Source organism: Panthera onca, chromosome D3, assembly GCF_046562875.1.
Source record: "Panthera onca isolate mPanOnc1 chromosome D3, mPanOnc1 haplotype 2, whole genome shotgun sequence".
Taxonomy (NCBI): domain Eukaryota; kingdom Metazoa; phylum Chordata; class Mammalia; order Carnivora; family Felidae; genus Panthera; species Panthera onca.
In genome coordinates, this window is record NC_138350.1 from 54046 (window position 1) to 81586 (window position 27541).

Genomic DNA, 27541 nt, shown 5'->3' on the forward strand with positions numbered 1-27541 from the left:
CCTCTCTGTACCAGGAACAGAAGAATGGCTACATCTCAGGACACTTTTATCAAAGAACACACAGACTTAAATTTGCATAACAACCATACCCTCATTCACAGTAACTGGCATTCCCACCACCAAAAATCTTTCTTTGCTTTCAGCTGAAGATGGCATTTAGGGTGATAGCTTGGGCCATTTTTGGAAGTTATTTAGTTTTCCTGAGTATCTTCCATGTATACAGGATGTGTACCTGTTATTAAATTTGGTTTTCTCCTGCTAATTTTTTCTTGTGGGAAAGGGCTCAGCCAAGAACCTAGAAGGGCAGAAATAATATTTTTCCTCCCCTATACATTCAATGTGCTACTGTTCAGCAGTAAAAAGGAATGAACCATCACCCCACACAAAGACATGGGTGAATCTTACATGTATTTTGCTATGGGAAAGAATCCAGTCTCATGAGGCTACACACTGTATGACTCCATTTATAAGACAGTCTTGAAAAGGCAAAACTAGAAAGATTGTAAATAAGTCATGTGGTCGTGGGTTGGAAATATTCCATAGAATACTTCAATGATGGATGATGACATTTTGGGGGTGATAGTGGGGCTCAGAGCCAACAATCAAGAAAGAATTCTTGAAGATGTCTTTGGTGCAAAAAGGTGATTTTATTAAAGCACAGGGACAGGACCTGTGGGCAGAAAGAGCTGATCAGGACTCTGAGGAGAAACTGTTTATACACTTGGGATCTGGGGGAGGTAAAGTCCAGGGGAAGTTTCCAAAGAGATTTTCATCTGGTAAAGAAGACTCAGGATACTGGAGGCCTAGCTATTGTCAAGCTAAGGTTGTTTTTCCCTCTAGCAAACCAATAAGACTGGAGGGAGTTCTTGGAGAAATGTTTTACTCTGCCTGCCTCAAGTATTTGTCAATGGGCTGCAGGTTATAAGGAAATTTAATTTTATCTGCCATTTCCTTCTGCCTTTGTTTCCCACATAATGGATATCTGTCATTATGTATTTTCCTAAACCAGATTTTTACAATGGATGAGTAAATCGTAATCTATTCAAGTTAAATTATTCAGGGTACGAGAGTGTCACAGGATGGGATACAGAAAGTGACAAAGAATCTAACTGTAATGAAATGTACGGAAAATCACTACCTGTGATGAGGCAACCAGTGGTAAACTGAGTAAGTTTAGGAATGAATATAATCTGCAGACTAAAGGCAAAATGACCCATACATAAACCATGAAGTCTATATGCTAAAGTTCTTTCCCAGGAGGGTAGTAGCTAACAATGCTAAAACAGCTATATAATCTAGAAGGGGGCAATGACTTCAATGACAGATGGTGGGGGCTGGGTTTCTCACTATTGGAGAAGTTACAGATAAGCAACTGCAGAAGATTAGTGTCCAAGTAATATGTAGCCAATTGGAGACATCAGTCTGAACTCATCTTTACCTTAATATGGATACTGACAGTTCCACACAGAAGTTATCAACCTTTAAAATAAAATAGCCAGTTATTTTACCAGCAACATGAGTTTCTTCGGAAAAAGCAGAGGAATTGCCGTTTGGGACGAGCAAATTATGGCAAAACATACACAGATCCAACAAGACAAAAAGAAAGGTCACCTTTTATTAGATTTTAGTATGAAAGTAGGGTGGGTTGGGGTTTTTTTATTTTAATTCCAGTATAATTAATATATAGTGTTTTATTAGTTTCAGGTATACAGCATAGTGATTCAATAATTCTGTACATCACTTGGTATTCATCAGGATAAATGTACTCTTAAAGGGGAGGTATTTTTTTCTGAGAGTTGTTTTAAACAACAGTTTACTGTAGAAGAATAACACTTCAGGGTGGTGATAACTTCTTATTGGCTGCAAGTGCTGGTAGGTGCTGGGGCAGAGAGGGATCTTCCTTCTTTGTATAAAAGCAAGAGATGAAATTCCTATGTGAAAAATGTCCTCCCCCATGAAGATGTCTCCAATCTTCCTTCCTTCCACTGGTTATGCAGTCTGCAATGAGCGCTTCCTGCAGGAAAACTCCCCCTTCAGGGTATCCCAACTACATCTAAATGAGGTTTCCCTTAAAGACATTCCATGCTCATGGATTGGAAGAACAAGCATTGTTAAAATGTCTACCCTACCCAAAGCAATCTACACATTCAGTGCAATCCCTATCAATATATCACAGAGCTAGAACAAACAATCCTAAGATTTGTATGGAACCACAAAAGACCCCTAATAGCCAAAGCAACCTTGAAAAAAAAGCAAAGCAAAGGTAGAGGCATCACAATTCCAGACTTCAAGTTATATTACAAAACAATAGTAATTAAAACACTATGGTACTGGCACCGCTGGGAAAATAAGTAAAATTATGCACCATAAGATGGCCAAGGGGACTCACATAAGCTCTAGTCCCTAGCTTAGAGACTCCTCTTCCGGCTTCTTCCTGCCCCACTTGCCGCATGCCAAATTACTACTAATGTGGAATGTAGAAGTACCAGGTGATAAATTGCCCCCCATGCTTGTGCTCAGGGCTCAGATGTCTGGAGAGGAATCTCCCCTGAGCCCTCTGGTGTAAAATAAAACTCCGATCCACCAAGATCTCGGAGTGCTGCTTGGTTTTTCCGCCAGCGATCCAGCCTGGTTCCATAACAGCACAAAAATAGACACCATAGATCAATAGAACAGAATAGAAAATCCAGAAAGGAACTCACAACTATACAGTCAATTAATCTTTGACAAAGCTGGAAATAATATCCAATGGGGAAAAGAATGTTTCTTCAACAAATGGTGTTGGAAAAACTATACAGCAACATGCAGAAGAACACGGACCATTTTCTTACACCATACACAAAAATAAATTCAAAATGGATGAGAGACCTAAATGTGAGACAGGAAAACTTCAAATCCTAGAAGAGAACACAGTAACTTCTTTGACATTGGCTAAAGTGACTTCTTTCTAGATGTGTCTCCTGGGGCAAGGGAAACAAAAGCAAAAATGAACTATTGGGACTTCATTAAAAAAAAAAAGAAAAAAACCCACAAACTTATGCACAGCAAAGGAAACAATCACAAAAACTGAAAGTCAATTTACAGAATGTACAGAATAGGAGAAGATATTTGCAAATGACGTATCCGATAAAGACTTAGTATTCAAAATACATGAAGAATTTATAAAACTCACACCCAAAAAATGAATAATCCAACTTACAAATGGGCAGAAGACATGAATAGACATTTGTCTAAAGACATGTGGATGGCCAACAAACTCAGGAAAAGATACTGGACATCACTCATCACCAGAGAAATGCAAATCCAAACTACACAATGAGATACCACCTCACAGCTGTCAGAATGGCTAAAATCAACAACACAAGAAACAACAGGTGCTGGCAAGGATGGAGAAAAAGAGGACCCTCCTGCACTGTTAGTGGGAATGCAAACTGGTGCAACCACTCTGGAGAACAGTATGGAGTTTCTTCAAAAAGTTAAAAATAGAACTACCCCACACTCCAGCAATTCTACTACTATTTGCCCAAAGACTACAAAACACTAATTCAAAGGGATACATAAACCCCGATGTTTATGGTAGCATTATCTATAATAGCCAAATTATGGAAACAGCCCAAGTGTCCACTGACTGATGAATGGTTGAAAAAGATGTGGTATAGATACAATAGAATATTGCTCAGCCATAAAAAAAAAAAAAAAAAAAAAAAAAAAAAAAAAAAAGAAAGAAAAGAAATCTCGCCATTTGCAATGACATGGATGGAACTAGAGTGTATTATGCTAAGTGAAACAAGTCAGTCAGAGAAAGACAAATACCATGTGATTTCACTCATATGTGGAATTTAAGAAACAAAACAAATGGGCAAAGGGAAAAAAGAGGTGAACCAAGAAGCAGACTCTTAACTATGCAGAACAAACTGATGGTTACCAGAGGGGAAGTGAGTCGGGGGGATGGGTCAGATGGGTGATGGGGACTGGGGAGGACACTTGTGATGGGCACCAGATGTTGTACAGAAGTGTTGATCACTGTGTTGTACACCTGAAAGTAATATTACATTGTATGTTGGCTAGCTGGAATTCACATAAAAACTTTTTAAAAGTAAAGAACATAAATGAGGTTTCCTTTATTTACTTTCATAAAATTGTTATAATCATATGTTGGTTGGAGCACATGCATGTATTTCCTTGCATTGTTAGCTGAGCATGTTTAGGTCCCATACTGAAGTTTTGAATAGCATCCTCTAATAAAAGGTACCAGGGCTCTTTGAAGAAATGGCTGTTACTATGACTGAGATAGTAAATGCAGGAGCCAGGAGAACCCTTAAGCCTCAGAAAGTAAGGAAGTATCAACAGTAAAGATTCCACAAAATGGAATTATGTCAAAGACATACAGGAGCCCATGGAAATAGCTCCCAACAATCACAGCAGAAATCAACGGATCCACCAAGCACTGTAGTCCTGGAGCATAACCCAGAGCCTAAAATAACTACCCACCTGTCCATACTGGCAAAAATAAGTGATTACATAGACTTTTTTAAGTGACTAGAAATCTCTGCTGAAGATCTCCAAACAACTCAGGTAGACACTCAGCCATCTATGACAGAGGCGGAACTAGCCCCCCTCTCCTCAAGTGTGGGCTCCACATGGTGACTTCCTTTTAACGAGGACACACAGGGGGGCGCCTGGGTGGCTCAGTAGGTCGGGCGTCCGACTGCGGCTCAGGTCACAATCTCACCATCGATGGGTTCAAGCCCCGTGTCAGGCTCAGTGCCGACAGCTCCGAGCCTGGAGCCTGCTTGGGATTCTGTGTCTCCCTCTCTCTCTGCCCCTCCCCTGCTTGCGCTCTGTCTCTGTCTCAAAAATAAATAAACATTAAAAATTTTTTTAAAAAATAAAGAGGACACACAGGACATGGGACAAGAGGAACTTCAGTGGGGAAGCCTGACAAACACTACCTCAGCCCCAGGGCCATATGGGTTCACAGTTCCCAGTGGACAGTTAACTGAGCATTAACAAATTCTCATTTTAATATCAAAGCCTGATATATATTTCCATATTTCACCTAATGTAGGATGTCAATGTTCGCAATACAAACATTATTTTATGTGTAATTATAAATATGCTGCCACTTAACTTCTCAGCAAAAGAAAACCATTTAACTGATGAGTTTACTTCCCTGACAGAAAGTTACATTTTTAATAAATTCTGGTTTGGGTACTCATAAATTTAAACTTCCATGTTTTCATACATCTAGTTTTCAAGTTGTCAATATATTTTTTTCAACTGTGTCAACACTGAAACAACAAAAAGAACTTCACTCATGAGGGCAAGAACATGGGGACAGCTGGCCTTGGGGTGGCTGAGGGATTGGCCCATCACTCCAAGGACTTGCAGCCAAGATGGTCTGTGTTTCTCCTTTCTCTGTGCTGGAGCCTTCTGGCTGGATCCAGAAACAGCCACAGTCTGTGAAAAGTACTATGGTGTGCCACGATCATGAGCTGCCAAAGCTTTGATAAAAGGAAACATTTTGGGACATCTGAGTGCCTCAGTCAGTTAAGCCTCTCTTTTTTTTTTTTTTTTTTAATTGTATTTATTCATTTAGAGAAAGACAGAGAGACTGAGTGGGGCAGGCAGGGGCAGAGAGAGAGGGAGAGACAGAATCCCAAGCAGGCTCTGCACTGTCAGCACAGAGTCCCATGCAGGGCTCAAATTCACGAAACACGAAATCATGACCTGAGCTGAAACCAAGAGTCAGACACTTAACCAACTAAGCCACTCAGGCATCCCAAGAGTCCGACTCTTGATTTCAGCTCAGGTCATGATCTCACGGTTCAAGGATTAAGCCCCCTGCTCAGGATTCTCTCTCTCCCTCTCTCTCTGCCCCTTCCCTGCTGCTCTAACATTTTTTTTTAAAAGGAACCATTTTGTATAATACATTGTGTGAATTACTACATGAGAAAGCACAGGTAAGCCACTGAGAAAGTCAGAAAGAGATTATACTCACTACTGAAGATGAAATCTCTCTGGGGAAGGCATAGCAAATCTCTCTCCTATGCACTTTTGTTGTTGACTTATAAGAGTTCTTTACATATTCTGGATACTAAACCCATATCACATGTATGATTTGCAAATATTTTCTCCCATTCTGTAGGTTATCTTTTTTTTATTTATTTTGAGAGAAAGAGCATATGTGGGAGAGGCAGAGAGGGAGAGACAGAATCCCAAGCAGGCTCCACAATGTCAGCACAGAGCCCAACACGGGGCTTGAACCCAAGAACCATAAGATCATGACCTGAGCCAAAACCAAGTATCAGACTCTTAACTGACTGAGTCACCCAGGCACCCCTGTAGGTTATCTCTTTAGTTTCTTGATAGTGTCCTTTGATATTCATAAGTTCATAATTTTGATGAAATCCAATTTATTTTTTCTGTAATTTCCTGTGTTTTTGGTATCACACCCAAGAAATTATTGCCCAATTCAATGTCACTGCCAATGGACACATGAAAATATGTGGGGAAAAACTGGACACTGACATGAGTTGGTGAGGATATGCAGAAATTAGAACTCTAATACATTGGTGATGATGACATAAAATATTGCAACCAATATAGAAAATAGTTTGGCAGTTTCTCAAAAAGCTAAACATAGAATTAGCATACGATCTAGCAATACCATTCCTAGGAATGTACACACACACAAATGAACACAGGTATTCAATCCAAAATTTGTACATGAATGTTCAAAAAGCAGTATTCACAATGGTGAAAAGGTAAAAACAAAGCAAATGTCCATCAATAACTGAATGGACAAACTGTGGTGCAGCAATAGAATAGAATAATAATCAGCCAGAGTGATCAAGGTATGAACCTTAAACACATTACACTAAGAGAAAAAAAGCTGAACACAAAAAGTCATACATTATAGGATTCCATTCATATAAAATATCCAGAAGAGGTAAAACCAGAGACAGAAAGTTAACTACTAGTTACCAGAGGTTAGATGGAAGGCGGGCTGGGAAGTAAGTGATTCATGGGTAGTCTCCTATTGGAGTGATGAACATGTTTTGGAACTAGACAGAGATGGTGGTTGCACAATATTGTGCATGTACCAAATTTCAACGAACTGTACACTTTTAAAAAGTTCATTTTATAATTCCACCTCATTTGAAAACAAAGAAACACACGCTGTTTGTTATACACAAAGGCTATTGAACACCACCCTGGGGCTCCCCATGGTTGGACTCCACGAAATACATTCACTCGGCATGTTTATACTTTTACATTTTCATTCTTGGTTGCAGCAGAAAATGTCTCCACCTCACTTCTGTCCACATCTCTCCTGCTCTGGATGCTAAAGATTCCTTCTGGTTCCTACCTCATCCCGCTGACCAAGATCTGGCTCCCCACAAAACCTCAGGGCTACACAGGCACACAGAAGGGAGGGGGATGTCTGTCTAAAACAAAAGGGGCTTTTGTATTTGGAGACCTTGGGCTGCAAGTGCTTTTGTCTACCCAGGTCACAGTGGGCACCCACACCCCTGGACAGGTGCCCTCTCTGGCTCAGCATCCAGAGACAGGCCTCCATTCATCCTACCTTCAAAACTTCAGCACCTCGAATCCCAGAACGATTTCATCTCAGCTCTCCCTGGGTGGGTGATCCCACTACCACCCCAACTCCAGCAGTCAGGCAGGATATGGTCTTCTGCCTGAGCCACTCAGGTGGTGTGCTGGGAGACCCCACAGTGCCTTGGGCCAGTTGGGAGGTGACCACCAGCAGGGGCAGGGACACAGTTAATGGGCTGAACTGTGTTCTATAAAATGTCATATGTTGAAGCCCTAATCCTCAATACCCCTGAATGAGACCTGATACGGAAATACGGTCTTCAGAGATAATGAAGTCAAGATGAAGTCATTTAGATCATAACTACTCCACTATGATGATTGTTGGAATAAGCCAGAGGAACTGGACAGTGACACACACAGGGAAAACACCACGTGAAGACTGGAGCTCTGCTGTCCCAAACCAGAACCTGGAGAAAGCTCCCCTCAAGATTTCATGACCATGACATTAATCTCACTGTTCCAGCCTCTAGATCCGTGAGGTAACAGATCTGGTACTCTAGGTCACCTAGTTCGTGCAGCTTTGTTACAGGAGACCCAAGAGACCAATGCAAGCACCCTCTGCTCTATCCAGCAGTCTCCAGACCATAGCGGGTGGGGGTTAAGGCAGGGCCCTTCACAGACCAAGGCCACTGCTAGGTGGTCACTTCTGACCCTGACTGGGAACTCTGGCCATAGCTCTCAACCTCGTGGGGCCCATGGGACTATAAAGAAAAGGAGAGGCAAGGGAGTTGGCCTCCCTGGAGCTGGTCAGTGGAGCCCAGAAAGCCCAGGAATGGCCAGATCACATCCTCTTACACCTCCTCTGGGCCCCTGTCAGCCATCGGCCATTTGGAATAGCCACTATATCCTTTTTAATCTCAGTAGGGGCAGTGCCTCAGCAAGGCACAGAAAGAGGCCCCTCGGCCTGGTCACAGTACCTCACCTATGTCTACTGGGCCCAGGCTGGCCCAATAACAGGGTGAGGGCAGAAATGACTGTGGCCCCCCCCCCCCCCCCCCCACCGCAGAGGGGCCTGGGATCAGCACAGAAAGCAGGGAGGGGAGTGGTGGGCCTCAGAGTGGGGGCTGGGTGGTGGAATGCTCGGCAGAAGCCCCTCCCACAGGTGCCGAGCAGCCTCCATCCACACGAGCCACCTGACCACTGCACAGGTGGCCCTCCAAAGGAGCTGGAGTCTGTCAAGGGTCAGCTCCAGAGACTATAGTCCATTGCCCACAAAACGGACATGCTCCAGCTGGCTGAGTCAGTAGTGCTCTGAACTTTCAGTATTGAGCCCAGTATCTATAAAGGGTAGGAAGAAGGAAGATACCTGGGAGGTCATCGCACAGCCCTTTGAGAAGGGTCTTGCCTCGGACTGTGACCACCTCACATAGTTACCGCCTTGCATCTCAGATAAGGCCAAGGCTGGGATGGGTCCAGAGCTCTGCATGTTTCCCAGGAAGGCCAAAGGGTAGTACCTCTCACAGCAGCCCAGGGTTAGTCCCTAACCCTCTAACCCTCACACTACAGTGTGTTTATCAACTGTGTTGACACTTTGTGCAGACTTTGAATGACTGAGGGCAGGATGAATTTGAACAGGGCACTTCCTAAGGTGACAGGTAATGCACAATGAATTGTATCTCAGTGATTAAAACAAATCACTACTTGGGTGACTGGCACATGAGAAGGCTGAAGAGTAAATCTTCATGAGTGTGCACGGTGTCAATGAGGGAAGCTGGTAATGTGTTCATGAATTCTTAGAATTTACACCCATTAGAGAAATTCAGGAGTCAACAGAAAGCTTGATGAGAAACAGCATGTTTACATAGTTTCGAAGCACCACCCCCCAAAATAGACAAAAACAGTAACTTTGTAGTGGAGAAGCCTGGCAGGAAAAAAAACCCTAATTGAGTGATCAAAATGAGCACCAACAATGATGGGACCATCAAAATCATGTGCCACCTGTAAGACATAAGTACCTGCTGTCACTTCTGGGATATTCCTTCCAAAAAGTCCTTCCCTGAATTAGAGGGAAACATCAGACCTGGCCGTTTGGGGTGACGTGCTACAGAGTAACTGTCAGTCATAAAAGTCAAGGGAGGAACAGGGGCTGTTGCAGGCCCGGAAAAGATGCACGGAGTACACACAGCATGTGCTATGTGATGGCTCTTTTGTAATTTGGGGCGTTAGTGGGACGACTGAGTGAACTTTAATGGGGTCTGGAAAAAGGTGGTACTGTATCAGTATTGATCTCCTTTTTGATGATTGCCTTATGGGAATGTAGAATTCTGTACGTAAAGGCGACACAGAAGTAGAGCAACGACGGGCATCAGAAACGTTTGTGTTCCATTGGCAACTTTTTACAAGCTTGTGACTTGCACAATAAAGAAATCTTTGACAACTGAAAGACTGCTGGTTCTGGGAACACCGAATGCGAATGCGAGTGAACGTCCCCAAGTGGAAACATTACTGCGGCTGCTGCCGTTAGGTACGTGCTATGTTGGCAATGAAGGTCTGCAGATTCAAGGTGAAGGCAGGGAGCATAGGTGGTCTCAGTTCAGGTGCCTCCCTTTGGGAAGCCCTGGGTGTCTCATCATTAACGCATCACACATCCTGGGATATGCAACTACCCATGATTGCTCCTTATTTCTGTCTATCCTGTGAAGTGCCTGATGGCAAGAAATGGACTCTGCTCCCTGCTGTATCACACAGACTGCTCAGCACATATCTGTCAACTGACACAATGGGAGAGGCAAGGACCAAGGACCTATCCCTGGAGGTGAAAGTTAGGAGTATCAACGTCACCCCTGCAAAGGAGGGTCACATGCATCAAGAGTCACATCACAGTCGGCCCTCCTGGGCCCGGTGTGCTTGAACATGGTGGCTTGTAGCACCGGGGAAATTCTTTTCTCCAACAAAAAATAGGTAAAGGGCAAAGGGACACTGTGACACTGTTTATAAAACAGAGACATTAGAAACAATCAGATCAACAGGGTACTAATTCATCAATCAATGCCCACTCATGCCATGAAGTGCCCATCAGGGACTGAAAGGGACAGGTGTCCAAGATGTAGTTAAGAGAGTAAAAGGGGCGGGGTGGGGGGTGCACCTGGGTGGCTCAGTTAGTTGAGCGTCCTACTAGGCTCAGGTTGTGATCTCAAGGTTGATGAGTTCGAGCCCCACGTCAGGCTCTGCGCTGACAGCTCCGAGCCTGGAGCCTGCTTGGGATTCTGTGTGTGTGTGTGTGTGTGTGTGTGTGTGTGTGTGTGTGTTTGTGTCTCTGCCCCTCCCCCACTCATGCTCTGTCTCAAAAATAAAATAAACATTAAAAAATTTTTTTGAAAAGAGTAAAAGGGGGAGTTCAGAACATTAAACTGTAATTTAATAGAACAGAACATTTGTTTTACAAACACAATGATTTACAACCTCAGGGGGAAATGTACCGTCGCATCTTGCCTGAGCCATCCCAACCACATAACCCTCTGAAGAAGCCCCCCCAAGATATAGATATGTCAGAACACTGCCCATGCCCCACTAACCAACTTAACTGGGTAAAGTGTGGCCTCGTCATTACAGCAAAACATTCTCCTCTTGCTCTGGAAAGGCCTTCCCTGCCCAGAACCTTCCCAGGAGCTTGAGGTCACAATTTCTCGCTGCCTGAGTGAAACAGACCCCTCTAACGTCTGGGCTCAAGAGAATTCTCGAGTGCTTTGCTTCCTCCAATACAGTGAGTTGCCAGCCAACCAAACTATGAAACATGGCAGGGGGCTAACTGTTCCCCAATGCTTCTCACTGGAACCTCCTAAGGAACTCTGGGGTCCTTTTTTCAGTCGGAATAAAGCTCTGTAACGTGTGTTGAATGGCTGGATGTCCACATCTGCTCCCCAGGGCACTGGCTGGATACCCCAAAGGATATCTCTCTCAACCCAGGCTGCCCCCTGAAAGCTCAAGGAGCATCCGGGCTCCCCAGAAGGCATCGCTAGAGGCCTGGCCATCGGGCCACTGCACCTGGAAAGCCAACACAGCGTTACGCACAGAAGCACCTTCTGCCTGGTTCCACCTTCCCACCCAGGCACCCCTACCCTGGGACCCACCCTCTCTGGACTCAATGGGAAACACTAGCCCATGGCACCCGGCTCCCATTCAATTGACTCCAGCCTTGAGGCATCCCCACCCCTCGTTCCATTTGTCTGCTTTATTCACTCCAAAGGCATGACCTGAGAATCCAAGAATTCAAAGGGAAACCCATGGTACCTGGTAGTAGGGTCTCACCTGGCTGGAGGGCAAGGGCTGGCTCAGGTCCAGAGCAGACATAGGGCTGGAGAAAGAGGGGCCCGGAGCCAACTCCAGGGGGCTGGAAAAGAGACGATGTCAGGACAAGCTCTGAATCAATGGGGCGCCAGGTCACTACATGCCCTGACTGCTCTCTGCACATAAGCAGCCCTTCCAGGTGCTGGATGCTCTTCAGGAACACTGTCCTCTCATAGGGCCCTCCGGTGTGCAGGTGCCACAGAGGCTTGTGTGACACCTCAAGTAGGGGGCTTGGGTGAGCCAGAGAGCACTTCAGGGCAGGCTCACAGAGAAGGGCCGGCAAGTGGAAACCCGAAGGAAGGGTCAAGAAGGGGCAGGCCTGGGGTGTGAAGGAGACAAGAGGCCATTAGGACCAGGCTGGGAGAGCAGGGAAGATAACGGGTGCAGCCACTCGGGACAATAGTCTGGTAGTTCCCTAAACTGGCAGACGCACACCTACACAGCCATTCTGTGTACACACCCCAGAGACGTGAAGGCAAACACGTATGTCCAGGAATGCTCAAAGCAACCCCAACCCAGGGACTCAGCAATGACTACAAACCGGTGATAGATCAAAAAACCATGGTCCAGCCACATCAAGGACCAGGACTCACAAATCAAGGGGAATGGATTGCTGATGCACACAGCAACAGGGGGAAAATCTCAAAGTACTCAAGCTGAGTGAAAGGAGCCAGACCCCTCGCCCCACCCAAATTGAAAATTTTAGATGTCGTTTACACGGAATTCTAGAAAATGCAGATAAAGAAAGCAGATCCATGGTCCTGGGGGTGTCAGGGTTAGAAGCAGGTGGGAGTGCTCTGTACGGCTCAGCAGCTATAGCTTCGTGGTGGATACATAAGTCGCACTCAGAAAACTACCATCTGTACCATCTAAACGTGTTGCTTTAACGAATGCCACTTACGCCCCAATGAATTTGCTTTTTTTTTTTTTTTTTTTTTTTTTTTTTTCAACGTTTATTTTTTTATTTTTGGGACAGAGAGAGACAGAGCATGAACGGGGGAGGGACAGAGAGAGAGGGAGACACAGAATCGGAAACAGGCTCCAGGCTCCGAGCCATCAGCCCAGAGCCCGACGCGGGGCTCGAACTCACGGACCGTGAGATCGTGACCTGGCTGAAGTCGGACGCTTAACCGACTGCGCCACCCAGGCGCCCCAATGAATTTGCTTTTAAAGAAGGAATCAAAGTCATCAGATCAGAGCAATGATGGGCTGGGCCTTGGGAGTCCAAGGCTGATACAGCCAGTGGGGAGACCAAGCAAACCACAAAGGTACCCAGTGGGGGCATTTTCTCCATCACGGTTCCTGGTCACGAGTGAAAAAGTGAGTCCACCTGCATAGTCTGCATTTTCTCACCATCTGCTGTTTCAGCAAGAAAATTAGTGACTTCAAGAACTGCTCCCCTCCTTTCTCACACATTGCACTGTAGTTCTGCCCGTACTGGGCACCTGGCTTTCAGCTCCCAGACTGGGGAGACTGTGAACCCTGGGGACCTGGTCCTGGTGACCCCTATCACAGATCCGCCAAAGGACCCCCAACTTCTCACACTCTCCATCCCTCTTCTCTACCGCTAGGTTCCCCTGGCCTGTTGTCCTGGGCCCCACGGCCAAAATCTACAGCACCTAGGCTGTTCATGGCTCTCCCAAGCACCTCTGAAACTACGGTTTGGAATATAAAATCCATCTTGATGCTGCTCAAAAACTCAGACAACCTCTGTCTAGGGAAAAGAAAATGCCAAAAAAGAGGCTGCTGGGGCCCAGGGTGATCTTGGAGAAGACACAAACCGTGAGCGCTGTCCACAACACAGACCTCATACCTGCTCTGATATTTCTGGGTGTTCTTTTGTCTCAGGGAAAAACTACCCTCTTCTTCTGGTAGATGCAGGTGGGAAGAATGTTGTTTTTCTTCCAGAAACCCATAAGGAAAGGACTCAATCTGCACATCTGAGGTCACAAGTCTGTATGTAAACCAGACAATACCTTACCCACGGCCTGAGAATATGTTGCTTGAGCCCCATGGCTCTGCGTGCCTCACCTCTGGGTCAGGATGAACTCAGGAGGCTGTGGCGGGGGCTGTGTCACCTGGAAGCCGCCAGCCTGTTGTTCTTCTTGACCACCGCCAGTGCCCGGACCTTCCTCCAGGTACATGCTCTGCGGATTGCCAACAGGTGGGTCAGCGAATCCTACACAGAAACAAATTCCACAACCCAGTGCTGGGAGAAGAGAACACAGCCCACAAGCAGCACAATCAAGACCTCCATGGAGAGAAGCAGCATCCAACCTGGCAGGCCTCAAGCCTCAGCCTCCCTTGCTGAGGAACAGTCACGACTGTTGATCTCAATGGCCTTTTTAGGCTTCAGAAACAAAGACAAAGTCCAATTTTGCAGACTTCAAGTTCTGCTTAATTAACCCAGACTTCGTGCCAGCCCCCAATGCCAAAGATTCAGCATCCAAATCTGCCCCCCACACACCCCTGCTGCATGAGGACAGGGAATGGGCAGTCCACTTCTCAGTTTATCTCGTGCTGGTCCATTAAAGGCTGAGCCACCAGCCCTTAGCTATTTTCATTTTCACCTTTTACCTGAGGTTTCACCATGATTTCAATGAGGTGCAAGGTGTCACGACCTTACCTGGCTCCTTCTCTCTACATTGAAGAGAGTATCTCCATATATCATTCAAGATAAGCCATGGTGAATCTGATCAATTCTGGGTCAACAAACATTCTGGAGCAAAGGAAGGGAAGGAGGAAGGTTCGTGTCTTCCCTGAGTCTACCAGGTGGTAAACCTAGCATCGGAATCCCTGATCTCCGACTCAGAACAACAGGCCAGCCAGGCGGGGCTCACAGTCCTTTGTCTTGTCTGCCAGAGTGACGACCCAACCTGCCAGCCAGCTGCCCAGACAATCTCAAACCAAAGGAACTTTCCTGACAATTTGGTGTATGTATGATTTTACCTCCACTTTCCACTGTTTCCTCTTTTCTGTGGAACTTTAAAAGTACTCTGAGATACATTAAATACAGTTTAAGTGCTGATTTGAGCATTTCTGATTCAAACATAAAAAATCACTGGGTTAGATCTTCTTCCTCCAAGAGAAAAACAAGTAATAAGCAAAAAGCCCAGAACAAAGGGAGAGTCAGGGAAGGGATAATTAGTGGAAGGGAGATGTCCACAGTCTGCAGACCCAGGGCACAAGTACATCCTATGTTGGTAGGGCATCCGAAAGGAAGGTGGGGTATAAGGTCAGGTCCTGAGAACCCTAAGGAGGTTGGAAGGGAGGGAGCAGTAAGGGAGAGCAGGGTAACATCCTGGTGCTCAGGCAGTCAGCAGGGAGGCTCACCAGTTCCTAGAGAACATCACCCCTCACATGTGCTGGACCTGGTGTGAAGACCAGCTCCCCTCGTCCCAGTGTGAAGTTGGCCAGTGACTGCCCCACTCCAGCCTTGTTGGTAAATTTGGACAGGCAAACGTAGGTCTCTGACAGTGGAAAAAAAACATGGACAGCAAGAAATGAGGGACCGATATGATCAAACTGAAAAGCTGCCTACAGAGCAATGAGTCTCCAGGGCCTTTCCTCTTTCTGACCCTTCCTCCTCCCCTATCCAAGGAAGGGCCAGAATCCACAGCCCCAATATTCCTGCCTTCAGACAACAAAACATATTTTTGAAACTTCTATTGAGAATACTCAGGAAAATCAAAGACACTGCATCTATAAAAAGTAATAGAATGCACGAAGAAGGGAAAATTCAAATAAAAAAAGAGCCTGGAATTCTCTTAACGCCTACCTGTCAAAATGGAATACTGAAAGACAGAGTTTAACACCTCCAAAGCACATACGATGAAAAAGAAAAGAAATGCAAGAAAAAAGGTAAACATTTGGGAGACTGGTCCAGGATTTCCAACATCAGAATAAGATTTGTGCTCTAAAGAGAACTGAGAATGTGGAAGGGATAAATTATCAAAGAACATTGTCCAAAAAATAGCCAAACCTTAAAGAAGACATTATCTTCTCTAAATTGAAAGGCTTAACAGATAAGTGAATTAAAAAGACTCACACCTAAGACCATCATTGTGAAATTTCAGAACACCCAGACTTAAAAAACAAAACTCCAAGAAAGGAATGATACATTGCAAGGAAGAAAATAAAATGAAATCACCAACATCAGATGCTAATAACAATGATATAAATATATCTGTAAATATCTAAGGGAGGAAGAATATTTAAACTCAAAACTCCTTCCCTGACAAACTGTTAATCAAATGTGAAGGCAGATTAAAGACAATTTCACAATATGTAAGGACTCAGAAAATTTATCTTGCAAGTACCCTTTCTTGCACAATTAATTGAAGATGTTCTCAAACATAACAAAGAAGTCAAGGAAGAAAGAACAAGACCTGCAATTCAGGAAACACCGATGCAAACCCAAGGAGACAATGAGAGGAGCACTCGGGATGGTGACCCCACACCAGGTCTAGGGAAACGTCACTGGGATGGAAACAGGAAGGAGGGCTCCAGCCATAAGTCTTCAGAGGAGACACTCGGAAAGCTGGAAGAAGTTAAGAATGTGATAAAAACAGGTAATGTAAGAAAAAAGAAAGGGAATTACAAACTCCAGGAAATATGGATGTACCCATAGAAGATTAAGAAATTTAGGTGACAGGCAAATTGATGGTGCCAATATCTTCCTTACAAGGTGAGATGTCACAAGATGCTTTTGTATTTGGTAGACTACACAATATGTAAATACATACTCTTTAGATAACAACTAAGAAGAAACTAAAGAAGTGATATTTCAATCATGAGATGCTGTAGGAGGTCCAATAAGCTCGACCATCTGCTGTTGCAGCAAGCGTTGACAGGTAAGTTAGGTGGACTAGAATGGGGAATGCAGGGTGGCAGATGTGTAATTAGTTTTAACTCTTTCCTCACTGTCTTACTATTAGTCATATGCACATTTTATTTTGCAAACTAGAAAAGTAGGAGAGTATTGGCCCTTCCCACAACCCCTCAAATGAGACCCAAGTACTTGTGGCATCTTGTGCAGAAGAGTGTGGTCTGGAATGGACCCACCTGTGGAGCTGGGCTCACCCAGAGCAGTAACGGACACAGCCACAGCTGCATCTGCAGGGCGCATCATGAAGTCCAACCCAGGCCCGTGAACCAGATGCCCGGTCTGGAAGGAAACTTCTCTGGAGGACGCCAGTGCAAGAGACATCAGCCATGACTCAGGGGCAGCCAGAGAAGGGTCTAGCATGTCACTGCCAGCAGCCAGAGGACAGACGCCAGGGCCTGGGCAGATGGCAGGAAGAGTAACAGGATCATGGCCAGGCCCCTCCTGGTACATCTCACCACCCTGCAAAGACCTGGGGAAGACAGCAAACACCATCCCTTGGAGGGCAGAGACTCCCAGGAGGAGACTCCAGCCCAGTTTGGGAATCCAGGTTCCCGACTCGACCCAGCCACTGATGGCTGTGAGGCCCACCACGTCCCTAATTACACTGCCTTCACTGTTCTACATGTAGCTGCTAGGGTTCTAGAACACTTAAAAAATACTATGACTGCAGCACCTGGGTGGATCAGTCCTTTGGTTGTCCGACCCTATATTTCAGCTCAGGTCAGGATCCCAGGGTCATGGGATCCAGCCCGGCACTGGGCTCCGTGCTGAGCGTGGAGCCTGCTTGGGATTCTCAATGTCTCTTGACACCTGGGTGGCTCAGTCAGTTAAACATCTGACTTCAGCTCAGGTCACGATTTCGTGGTTCGTTGAGTTCGAACCCTGCATCTAAACTGTCAGCGAGGAGCCTGCTTCCTGCTTGGGATCCTCTGTCTCCCTCTCTCTCTGCCCCTCCCCCAGACTCCATCTCTCTCCCCGCCTCCCTCTCTCTCTCTCTCTCTGTCACTCACTGACTCACTCTCCTCCTTCCCCCATCCCTCTCCCTGCCCATGCTCTCTCTAAAAAACAAACAAACATTACTGGAAACCTAAGATACATTAGCAGTTTCTTCAAAAGGAACTTCAGTAAAGCACTATTCCACAACGATGAAAGCAAGATATGATTAGGAAGAACCTAACAGTTGAGTGGATAATGATGGTTGACCTTACAGGAATTACCGGGCAGCAGTCAGTAACAATCAGACTCCATGCAGCACAAACACTCACTGTGTCTAAACACTCCTGGGTTTATGTTACCACTCCCCCCAACCCACCCCATAATCTCTGCAATAACCTGCAAGGCATGCCCTCTCCATTTCGCAGATGAGAAAAGCACGGCACTGAGAGGTCACAGGAACCTGCCTAAGTTCACACACCTGGGCAGTGCCAGCCTGCATGTGAAGGGCCAGGCACAGACAGTGTCATGAGAGATGCTGATGTCACGTGGGAAATGGAAAGTGTCCACATCTTGATGGTTACACAAGATGGGACCTGGCCCCTCGCTCAGACCTAGTCCTGCTGATGGCTGGCACTTTCCTTATGCTTACATCAGGTTCACGCCTCGTCCCAGGTGAGGGAGAATGCTTGGACAGTGCCTAGTACGCAGGAGGAACTCAAGAAATGTTAGCTGTTACTGACTCAATGAAATGCAAACAGTACAAAAATACTAGAAATAAAATGAAACAAGAGCTAGGGTTCACCTTTAGGAATAAGTCTGCATGTTTTTCTTTCCAAATCTGTTTTCCTCATTCTCCAATACATACATGAAGTCCGGCTGGAGCCCGGCTCCAGGGCGCAAGTGTGGGGTCCCTGACATGCATGGCTTCCTTACCAGTGGCTCTCCCATACCAGAATGGCAGAATCTCTGCAGTCACTGACCTGGTCCCACTGCTGGCCCCAGGATTCACATGCCTGCTCCAGGCCTGGTCACCCACCCAGGATGGGGAAACTCGATAGGGTGATGGTCCCATGGTCCCATGGGATGGCAGTACCTGGGAGGCAATGGCTTTGGCATAGTCTCATCTCCAGAAAAGTCCGGGGCCAGGGCCAGCGACTCCCATGGCCCTTGGGCGGTCTCTCTGGATTGTGCAGGCCCATTTTCCTCCTGTCCTGCTGAAAGCCAATCAGACAGGAAGGAGACTTGCTGATGCTCCCAGTCCCAGCCTCCTTCCCAGCAGGTTAAGAGCAGCCCTACTGGCTGAAAAAAAGGGGTCAACCACTGACTCAATACAATATCCTTTGTCCCTTAAATGTCTTTTGTCTGAAACCAATCCATAATTACAAGCCCATGAACCCCTACTCATGGTGGCTGGCTCACTTCCCAAGTCTTCTCGACTCCTGGCCCTGGACGCACCATAATCTCTAAATGCAAAACACCTGTGGCAGGCCCCACTTAGGGGCATCCTGACCCTCACCCTCAGGGATCTCACTAACCACAAGGTGACATCCTCAAAGTGCAGACTGGGAGTGAAGGTGCTGTCCCTATAACCAGAGTGAACCTAACTAGGCTTAGCCCTAAACAAAGGGTGCCGGGCGGCAGAAAGAACCCCCAACCACGAGGAAGGGGGGAGCCCTGGAACCACTCACCTGGCCACTGAGGCCTGTCCACACACCCAGAGCCAAGGTGGGGGTGGTCTGAGGGCTGGGGGCGGTCCGGACCCCTCTCCCTCACACTGGGGTCCTCTACTGTGTCCTCCGGCGCTGGCTCCAGGCGCTGGAGAAGGGCCCTCTGGCGCCGCCGGTAATTGGCAAACCAGTTGTACACTTGCTCTACGGTCAGGCTCGTCTCCAAGGCCAGGTTCTCCTGCCCCAAAACAGCACAACCTCTAGGCCCTCCACCGTCCCCGGAACAGCGGCGTGCACAAGCGCGACCCGACAACGCTTTCACCGAGGCGGCGAGCCGGAGCCCGGCCTCACTCTCGGAGAAGAGCAGCAGAGAAGTGAGCCGCCTCAGAGCAGGAGGCCCGAGCCAGGCCATCTGCGCCGCCAGCACGTCCGGCAGCCCGGCCTCGTTCACCGCTGGCGCCGCAACGGCGGCCTCGCCAACGATAACCCAGAAACGCGGAGGGCTTGGACAAGGCCTGCCGGGCCGGAGCCTTTCGAAGCAGGGGGCAGCGACGGCCCGCGACCAACGCCTGTGACCCAGGACCCCGCAGAGTATCTCTTCTTGCGGCCACAGCTCGGCGCTCGGGAGAACCCAGTCTACGCGGCCGGCGCGGTGATCACTGGGAGAGCACTACTGATTGGACAGGTAACATGGTGGGTGGAGCAAGCACCAGGAGTGCCCTTTTGATTGGACAAGCTCTAGAAGGGGAGGGGGAGAAAGTAGGTGGAGCTAACACGGGAGCGCCCTGCCGATTGGACAGAGCAGAGAAGTGGGCGGAGAGAACAGGCCGGGATTTTGGAGCACCGGGAAACTCCCACTAGTCGTATCTCGCCTCTTTACCCCTAGCAACCTCACCCCACTCCACTCCGTCCCTCCAGTTTCCCGGGGCTACGTTGAGGATGGCGCCCTGCTGGCCCTGAGCTCCGCAAATACCTGCCTCCCTCAGCCTGGAAGCTCCACGACAGCAGTGGGGATATGATGATCCCACGTTTGAAAACTAGACCCTCCACGAGTGCAGGCTGGATGGTCACGAGCTGCCAGCCAATGAGCTCCCGTCTCCAGGAAAGTTCTGAGAGAGGCGGAAGCCCCCAGCATCCTGGCAGACGGGCCACTGGGGAGGTCCGGAGGAGGGGAGGGTAAAGGTGTGAGTCATCTAAGGGTGGTGGCGTCGCCTAAGGTCAGGGGGGTAGGCTAAACGGGGGGCTGTCGAGCCTCGATCTCCTGGGTTCTTACCCGCTCGGCCTTGCTGGGGTTGGTGCTCACGCTCGAGGCAAAGTCGTGCAGCTTCCGGCGAACCTCTCTGGGAAAGTTTCGGCTCTTCAGGCCATCAGGGCAGAGGGAGAGGGGTGGTGGGTTTCTGGATAAAGACAGTGAAGTGGTGGTTACAGACACCCCTTCTCCTGGATGCACCTCGTGTGCTCTCAAACACTGCACCCCCAGACATCCTCTCATCTCACTGGCTGCTCCTCCTCTCTAAGCTGCAGAGTCCCAAGCGTCCATCCCCTGAAGAAGGGAGGGGCCCACATATCAGGGCACCTCAGAGGGGTGTCACCAGGTTTCCACTACCGCTCACTGAGATGCCACAGCTGACCAATGGCTGGTAACTACTGAAAGTGGATGATGAAGACACTGAGGTGGGCTATGCTACTCTTTCCTGTGTATATACACGAGTTTTTCCAAAAGGAAAAAGTGATGTATAAACAAATACTACCTGTGGGGAACACCCAAGGTACCCAAACACCAAATGAACAAATCACCATGGATGTCAAAAATGCATCCCACACATACCACATCCCAAATGGAGCTCGATCCTTTGCTCTCGGATCTTCCCCCAGTTCTGTGCATCTCAGTGAGAAACCATCGTGTTCCAGTCAATCAGACCAAGAGCCCTGGAGTCCAGCTTTATTCTCTTTACCTCCTCCAACACATCTCACTCGTCAGCAAATCCTCCAAAATCTGCCCTGACACAACCCTTTCTACAATCACTCCCAAAGATTCCCAAGAACCTCTTGCCCCTGCTCCTGTACTAACCACCTTTAGGAGACCCTGCCACACTTAGGCAGTGTACCAACCATGATGGCTGTAACCCCAATATCATCCCCTCCTTACACATCTAGGGATTGCTGTCCCAGAGCTCAGGCCTCCAAGCCAAGGCTTAGGTGAGCCTGCCTGCAACCTCCAACCCACAGCAAAGAACAAAGGCAGGATAGTCCTCTACTAAGCACATTCTTGGTCTAGTACTCCCCACTCTGATTATGGAATCCACAGTGTTTCCTCATCTACCACCCATTGTCCATACCCAATGTCAGCCCAGGAGAGTAGGACCCAAGCATTACCCCCAGCACCTCCAATAGCACCCAGCAATCAGGGGCCCCTTCCAAATACTGCATACTGATCCCCAAATCATTTACTTCATTGCACTGGACTCTGGCAGGCCATTAGCACCTATATGGAGGGACATGACTGCTTTCCTGAAGACCCCAAGGCTGATTAACTGCTGGGTTTTGAGGGCATATCTCACTCTTTTGTGGGCACTGGGAAAATAATTCTCTCTGATCCAGAAGGAATCCATCTCTTCTTCCAGTAACCAGGCCAGTAACCAGGCCCTGTGGGACAGGAACCCCCTGTCACTTGGGCTGGCAGGAGCTCAGAGCGAGACCTGCAGCTCCTCCTGGTCAGAGAGGAACACGCAAGATGAAGAACAAAGGCTGTGTAGCCTCAGTGTCTCTCCTGGAAGCCTAGCTTTGCATCTCTCTCATGTGTAACCCTGGGCAAGTTGCTGACCTTTCTGTGCCTCAGTTTCCTCATCTGTGAATGGTGATGACAGTAATAATAATAATAATTAGCACTTGTAATGTTTACTTGGTGCTGAGGATGGGCCCAGCATCTCTCACGTGCCAGGCAATCTTCTAAGCACCACACGTATCTCCTCTAATGCTTGCATCACTCTCCTCTTTATTCTCCTTAAAATGTCCTGCAGCCCTAAGGGATGGCACTGAGATCCAGGCCATGGCACCTGCAGAGCCTGTCTGCGAGAATCAGATGACCTAAGACACAGGTGCTGGAAATTTCCCAAGGGAGAAGAAGAGGCGAGGAAGAGAGTAAGGTCAGGGCACCCACCTGCTGCCCCCTTCTCTGCAGAGCCCTCACCAGAAGGCAGCGTCTCCTGCCGCAACTAGAACTCTCTGCCTGGGTCCTGGAAAAGGCTCCTTCTCCTTACCCTGCAAGCATAAATGGGAATGCACCCCTCCCCCAGCTGCGCAGGTAGGTGGAGAGTGTGGCTCAGTGTGGGGCACAATGGCTGACGTAGAGCCTATGATCTTTTGACTACTACCGCCTCTTCTGACTTCTGCATTTATCTCCCCGCCTCTATTTCACCTCGGCCCCCCTGTGGTTTTAGAAGGCACAGCCCTCGGGAGTCCTAGGGAATAAGCACAAAGACAGACCAGCTGTATACCTCTTTCTGCAGCGGAACTTCTGCACTGGGGTTAGCACAGCCACGCCCAGCCGCTTCATGACCAGATGGTAGTGAATGTCGTTCCAGAGCTGGACCAGCTCCTGGCTGCCTCCGGGCACACGGCAACCCTGCCGAGAAAAGCCTGCTGAGACCTGGCTGCCCTCGCCCTGCCTGGAGCACTGCCATCTGACCCGACCTGATCCCTGAGAAGAGCTGCCTGTTGATGTGCCAAGCAATGAGGGCATGAACCCAGCACTCCAATCACCAGCAGGCTCTGTCCCTGGTGGCCCAGCCAGCCACTCAGGTCACGTCAGCCCTTCAACCCTCCCACACAACACATGAGGTGAACACAGCTCTCAGTCACTGCTTACAGATGAAGAGCAGGAAGCAAGGAGAACACAAATGACTGGCCTGGGGCCACACAACACGCAAGAGGCAGAGGCACAGTTAGAACCACATGGGGATTCCAAGGCTTGACCCACATCTTGCATGAAAGACCTTTCTCTCCCACCCAGCAGAGCTGGCCCCTCCAGTGCCCAGCGAGTGCATTCTGAGTCAAGTGGGATGAAGTCCTGGTCTGTGCCCCGTGACAGCTCACTAATCCAGTGGGACTTGATCACATAACCAGACTCTGGAGATGGCCAAGGATACCTGCGGTTGGCCTCCCCCAGAACCCAGCTGCTGTAGTCAGTGTGTGGGGTTCTTGCATTTAACTCCAATGTCCTCAGGACCATCTTGGCAAGGGAGGTGCTGACAATCATTTAGCTTTCTCTCCACAGCATCAGGAAAGCCCATTTTTCTGGGCTGTGACTTTCACTGGCCAAGGGCACAGCCGTCCGGGAATGTATATGGGAAACTTGCTACCTGCAGGATGTGGCCCTGGACAGGAAACATCCTTTCTTGGTGTGGTGTCCCCATCCTATCTCTCAGGTCTCAGCTATACGTCACCTTCTCAGAGACATTCTGGACCATCCAGACTGTGTTTATAATCCCTCTATTGGCAGTTTTTCACTACTGGTGTCACTGACACATTTCATCATTGAGTGCCTTAACAGACATTATTACAACTCTGTGTTTTCCCTTGTTTGTTTACCGGATCCGTTTTGACAGATTTGGAAAAACTTAGCCCCTCTTACTTGCAGGTGTTATGTTCCATGTTGTGGATCCTGTAACAAGCAGAACCAAGGCAGCCCCTCTCTTATGGGGCCTGCAGTGCAGCAAGGGAAGGCAGACAAAATGAATACCAACAAATAATTCTTCTAATTAGGAACTGAGGAAGGAGCCACAGGGTGAACAAGATTCCCCACTGGAGAATAAAGTGGGCACTGCTTAGACAGGGTGACATCTACAGCAGAAACCAGAGAAGAAGAAAGACACCAGGCACACAAAGAGCCAGGCTCCGGCCTCTGGCACAGGCAAGAACACATGCAAAGGTCCTGAGACACAGAAAGATCTCAGGAGTTGTAGGGACAGCAGGAAGCAGCATGGCTGCATGAAGGAAGCAGGGGGAGAGTCCAAAAGAGAGACTAAAAAGCAGGCAATCTCAGATGGCAGGCTCCTGAGCCACCTGCAGACTCGTGCAGACCACGGCCCATCTGCAGTTTTCAAACTCCCTGTGGCTGCTACAGGAACAAATCAAGGGGACAGGAGGGGACATTAGGGGAGCAACCAGGAGGACCCCACACAGCCTGTGGCAGAAGGAGTGGAAACGGAAAGAACTGGAAAGAAGTGAGGATTTCCAAGGTAAACTCAGCATGAACCAGGCATGAACTGTATCTGGGGGTGAAAGAGGGAAAAGGATGCCTCCAAATCCCTTACATGAAGCCCTTCGAGCCAGATGTACTTTGGAATTCAGAATGTCTCAGATTTTAGGGAGTAACACAGGCATATGCTCCGTAATATGCTCCACCCCAGTGTCATCTGGGGCAGGCAGCACGTTAGAATCAAACATACCGGTATTTAGGCAGCAGAATGCACCACGGTCACGTTAAGTGGCTACAGACCATAAGTGGCTTCACCTCGGTGCAGGTCAGGTCACATCAATGCCAAACGAGTCAGCATCCAAGTATCACCAGAGGAGTGACAACGATACTTTCGGTTTGCGTTCTCGACTGCAGACCTGTGGCTCAAGGATCGAAAGCCTGGCTCTGTTTGACCGTCTCACCACCTGGGAGCCCCGCTCCCTGAGCCAGGACCACCACTCAAAATGGGTCTCATAAATGGACAGTGTTGCCTCAGATTACAAAGTAGCTGGAATCTGTGAGGCAGAGTGGACCATCCTGGCTCCGTTTATAAAAAAATCTCCCCACATCTCCGTTGTGCTTGGGATGGTGGTGGCCACTGAACCTCTCTGCGCCCCCCTCACAGATCCATCCTACCTCCAGCACCCGGCAGGCAGCCTGGTGCTGCTCTTGCTGGGCCAGCACCCGGGCACACACGAAGGCCACGTCCGCATTGTCCAAGAGGTGCAGGCGGAGCTGACTGTCCAACACGGCTGTGACCAAGGGCTGCAGCTGGGCAGGGTCATCCTGGAGGTCTCGGCACAGCCTGCCTGCAAGAGTCACCAGCTCCGCCAGGGGTGGCCCAGCGCCCCCACTCTCCCTCAGCAGCTTCAGGAAGCTCTGCATCCCACGTTGGGTCGGCCCCTCTGCGAACAACACAACAGTCATCATGATGGCCACATGCCGGCTGCACCTCGATCCTCAACTCTGCGAGGCCCCTCTAGCCACAGGCATTTTTAACATGGTTGTGAGAGCTCCCCAGCGGAAGGCAGAGGGGTGTCAGATGCCGGCTAGTTTCCTTTCTTTAGTCCTTTGCTGTGCACTAGGCACTGTCACTGCGATGGCGCATCTCATTCCCGCGAACCTTTTGTCTGTGTCCTGTCCACAGGCCCCACCCTGGTCTTCTATCTCCTCCTCTCTGTGTCCCCCACATTCTTCATTTTCTTTTGAATTTTATTTTAGAGAGGGAGGGAGAGAGACCACATGTATGAGCACGGGAAAGGGGCAGAGAGAGAGAATCCCAAGCAGGCTCCACACTCAGCACAGAGCCCGACACAGGGCTGGATCCCACAATCCTGGGATCATGACCTGAAGTCAGACACTCAACCGACTGAGCCACCGAGGTGCCCCTCCCCCGCTTTCTTATACACACAAGGTAATGGTGGGGTTTTTTTTCCCCTCCGTTTCTGACCTCAATCAGGGCACGGACCATGTGTGTTGGGGTCATTAGAGTTCCCCAGTATCTGTGCAATGGATGCCAAGGCCTCTTGAAGCAGTGAGGAGGTACCCTGGGCCAGGGGCTGGGCAGACACTGCTTACACTCTACAAAGAGGAGCCATGGGACCTTCCAGAGGCAGGACTAGCACCATCTGCTTTTTATTTTGATTTTGAAAACAACAAAAAAAAAAGCCAACATATTTGAAAAACACAAAGTTTTAAAGATTGTCCTAATCCCACACGTTAAACATATACACAAAGGAGCGAACATCTGTAAGGCCTCCTGTGCCCAGTCCATCTACTCCGCAACCTCCCCCCGTCGCCCCCCCCCCCCCACACACACAGGTAAGCTATGGCAAGTTGGATCGGAAGGCTTTGTGAATTTTCTTTTTTATAAAAATCTCCATATACATACAGCAGTTTTACCAACAGAGACAGATTGCTCGTGATTAATCTCCTGGTCCATATGAACGGTCCTGTCAAGTGGCCCACGACGGTAGGGGCCAGGCTTCTTTCCACATCTCTCCACTCCTGGACACTTAGGCAGCATGACAACCCTAATACCTTGGGCTCAGGATTACTCTTCTACTGAACAGACTCACGTAAGCAAGGTTAAAGGGGAGTGCTATGTGGCAGCTGTGTTTTCTGTAGATGCTACCAAACCGCTTTCCACAAATGTGGTGACGACATGCGTGCCCAGAATTGCAGCCAACAGGCCTGTGTGCGCGCTCCCTGAAGGAGGGTCTAGCAGCAGTTTCTAGTTCTTTCGGCCCAGCACCGCCTCTTGGGGCCTCCTGGCGCCTGGGGCCGCCCACTAGGGGGAAGAGCTCTACGCCGCCACGGCTTCGGGCTTCACCAGATCCTACCTTGGCGCCCAGTGTTTCTCCCCATCGCGAAGGGCAGTAGGCCTCGGATCCCGCGACCCCCCAGGGAGCCGAGGCTCCGGGGCTTCGGCAGGGACGGTAAGGGGAGGGCTCCTCTCAGGACCCCAGGTTCTTCCGGCGCAAACCCCCGCCCTCCCCCCGGCACCGGCTCTAGGAAGAGAGGACAGGAGCCTAAGGGCCAGGCTCCTGAAGGCGGGACCTCGGGCTTCAAGAACAAAGTGTCTTCCTGGGAGGTACCTCCAGGGGACACTGAGGGGACCCGGCCCCGGGCAGGGATGGAGGGGACCCGGGGGGCTGTGGCTCTGCCAGGTGCCCAGACCTGGCTGGGGCCGAAGCCAGGCTGAGGCCGCACCCCCACCCCGTACCTTTCGGGGCGTGCTGCTCCCCCGCAAAGGCCGCGATTGCTGCCCAGCGCCCCCACTCTCCGCGCCGCAGGGCCGGCGCAGCGCCCCCCCCCCCCCCCTCAGCCAGGCCGCCCGCCCGCCCCTCCGCCGGGACTCACCGCGCCCGGCCGCCCGCGCCCCACTTCCGCTCCAGCGCACGT

General features: G+C 48.9%; 1 protein-coding gene across 8 annotated transcripts; it reads right to left on the reverse strand.

Moving 5' to 3' along the window:
- Positions 1 to 10956: 10956 nt before the first annotated feature.
- Positions 10957 to 25558, reverse strand: ANHX (anomalous homeobox). Of its 8 annotated transcripts, none has more exons than XM_060611975.3 (9): positions 25274 to 25547; positions 22896 to 23023; positions 20672 to 20795; positions 19420 to 19636; positions 18825 to 18945; positions 16972 to 17264; positions 13939 to 14086; positions 11869 to 11950; positions 10957 to 11604 (listed from the first exon to the last, which is right to left on the reverse strand). In XM_060611975.3, exons 1-9 carry the CDS (start codon positions 25520 to 25522, stop codon positions 11518 to 11520), a joined length of 1449 nt encoding a protein of 482 aa, XP_060467958.1. In that variant the 5' UTR covers positions 25523 to 25547; the 3' UTR covers positions 10957 to 11517. The 8 variants fall into 8 exon arrangements, 7 of the variants coding, with proteins under 7 accessions (XP_060467958.1, XP_060467959.1, XP_081646712.1 ...); XM_060611976.3 differs by having other exon boundaries at positions 18825 to 18942; positions 25274 to 25546; XR_009604002.3 differs by having other exon boundaries at positions 11575 to 11604; positions 13939 to 14054; positions 25274 to 25554.
- Between the last annotated feature and the right edge of the window lie 1983 nt (positions 25559 to 27541).

Coding starts and splice junctions, on each gene's coding strand:
- ANHX (XM_060611975.3), bottom strand. CDS start 25,522: ATGCAGAGCTTCCTGAAGCTGCTGAGGGAGAGTGGGGGCGCTGGGCCA. Junction 17,265..18,824: donor CCAAAGCCATTGCCTCCCAG/GTACTGCCATCC, acceptor TGTCTTCCCCAG/GTCTTTGCAGGGTGGTGAGA. Junction 11,951..13,938: donor GAGTTCATCCTGACCCAGAG/GTGAGGCACGCA, acceptor TCTCTTTTCCAG/CCCCCTGGAGTTGGCTCCGG.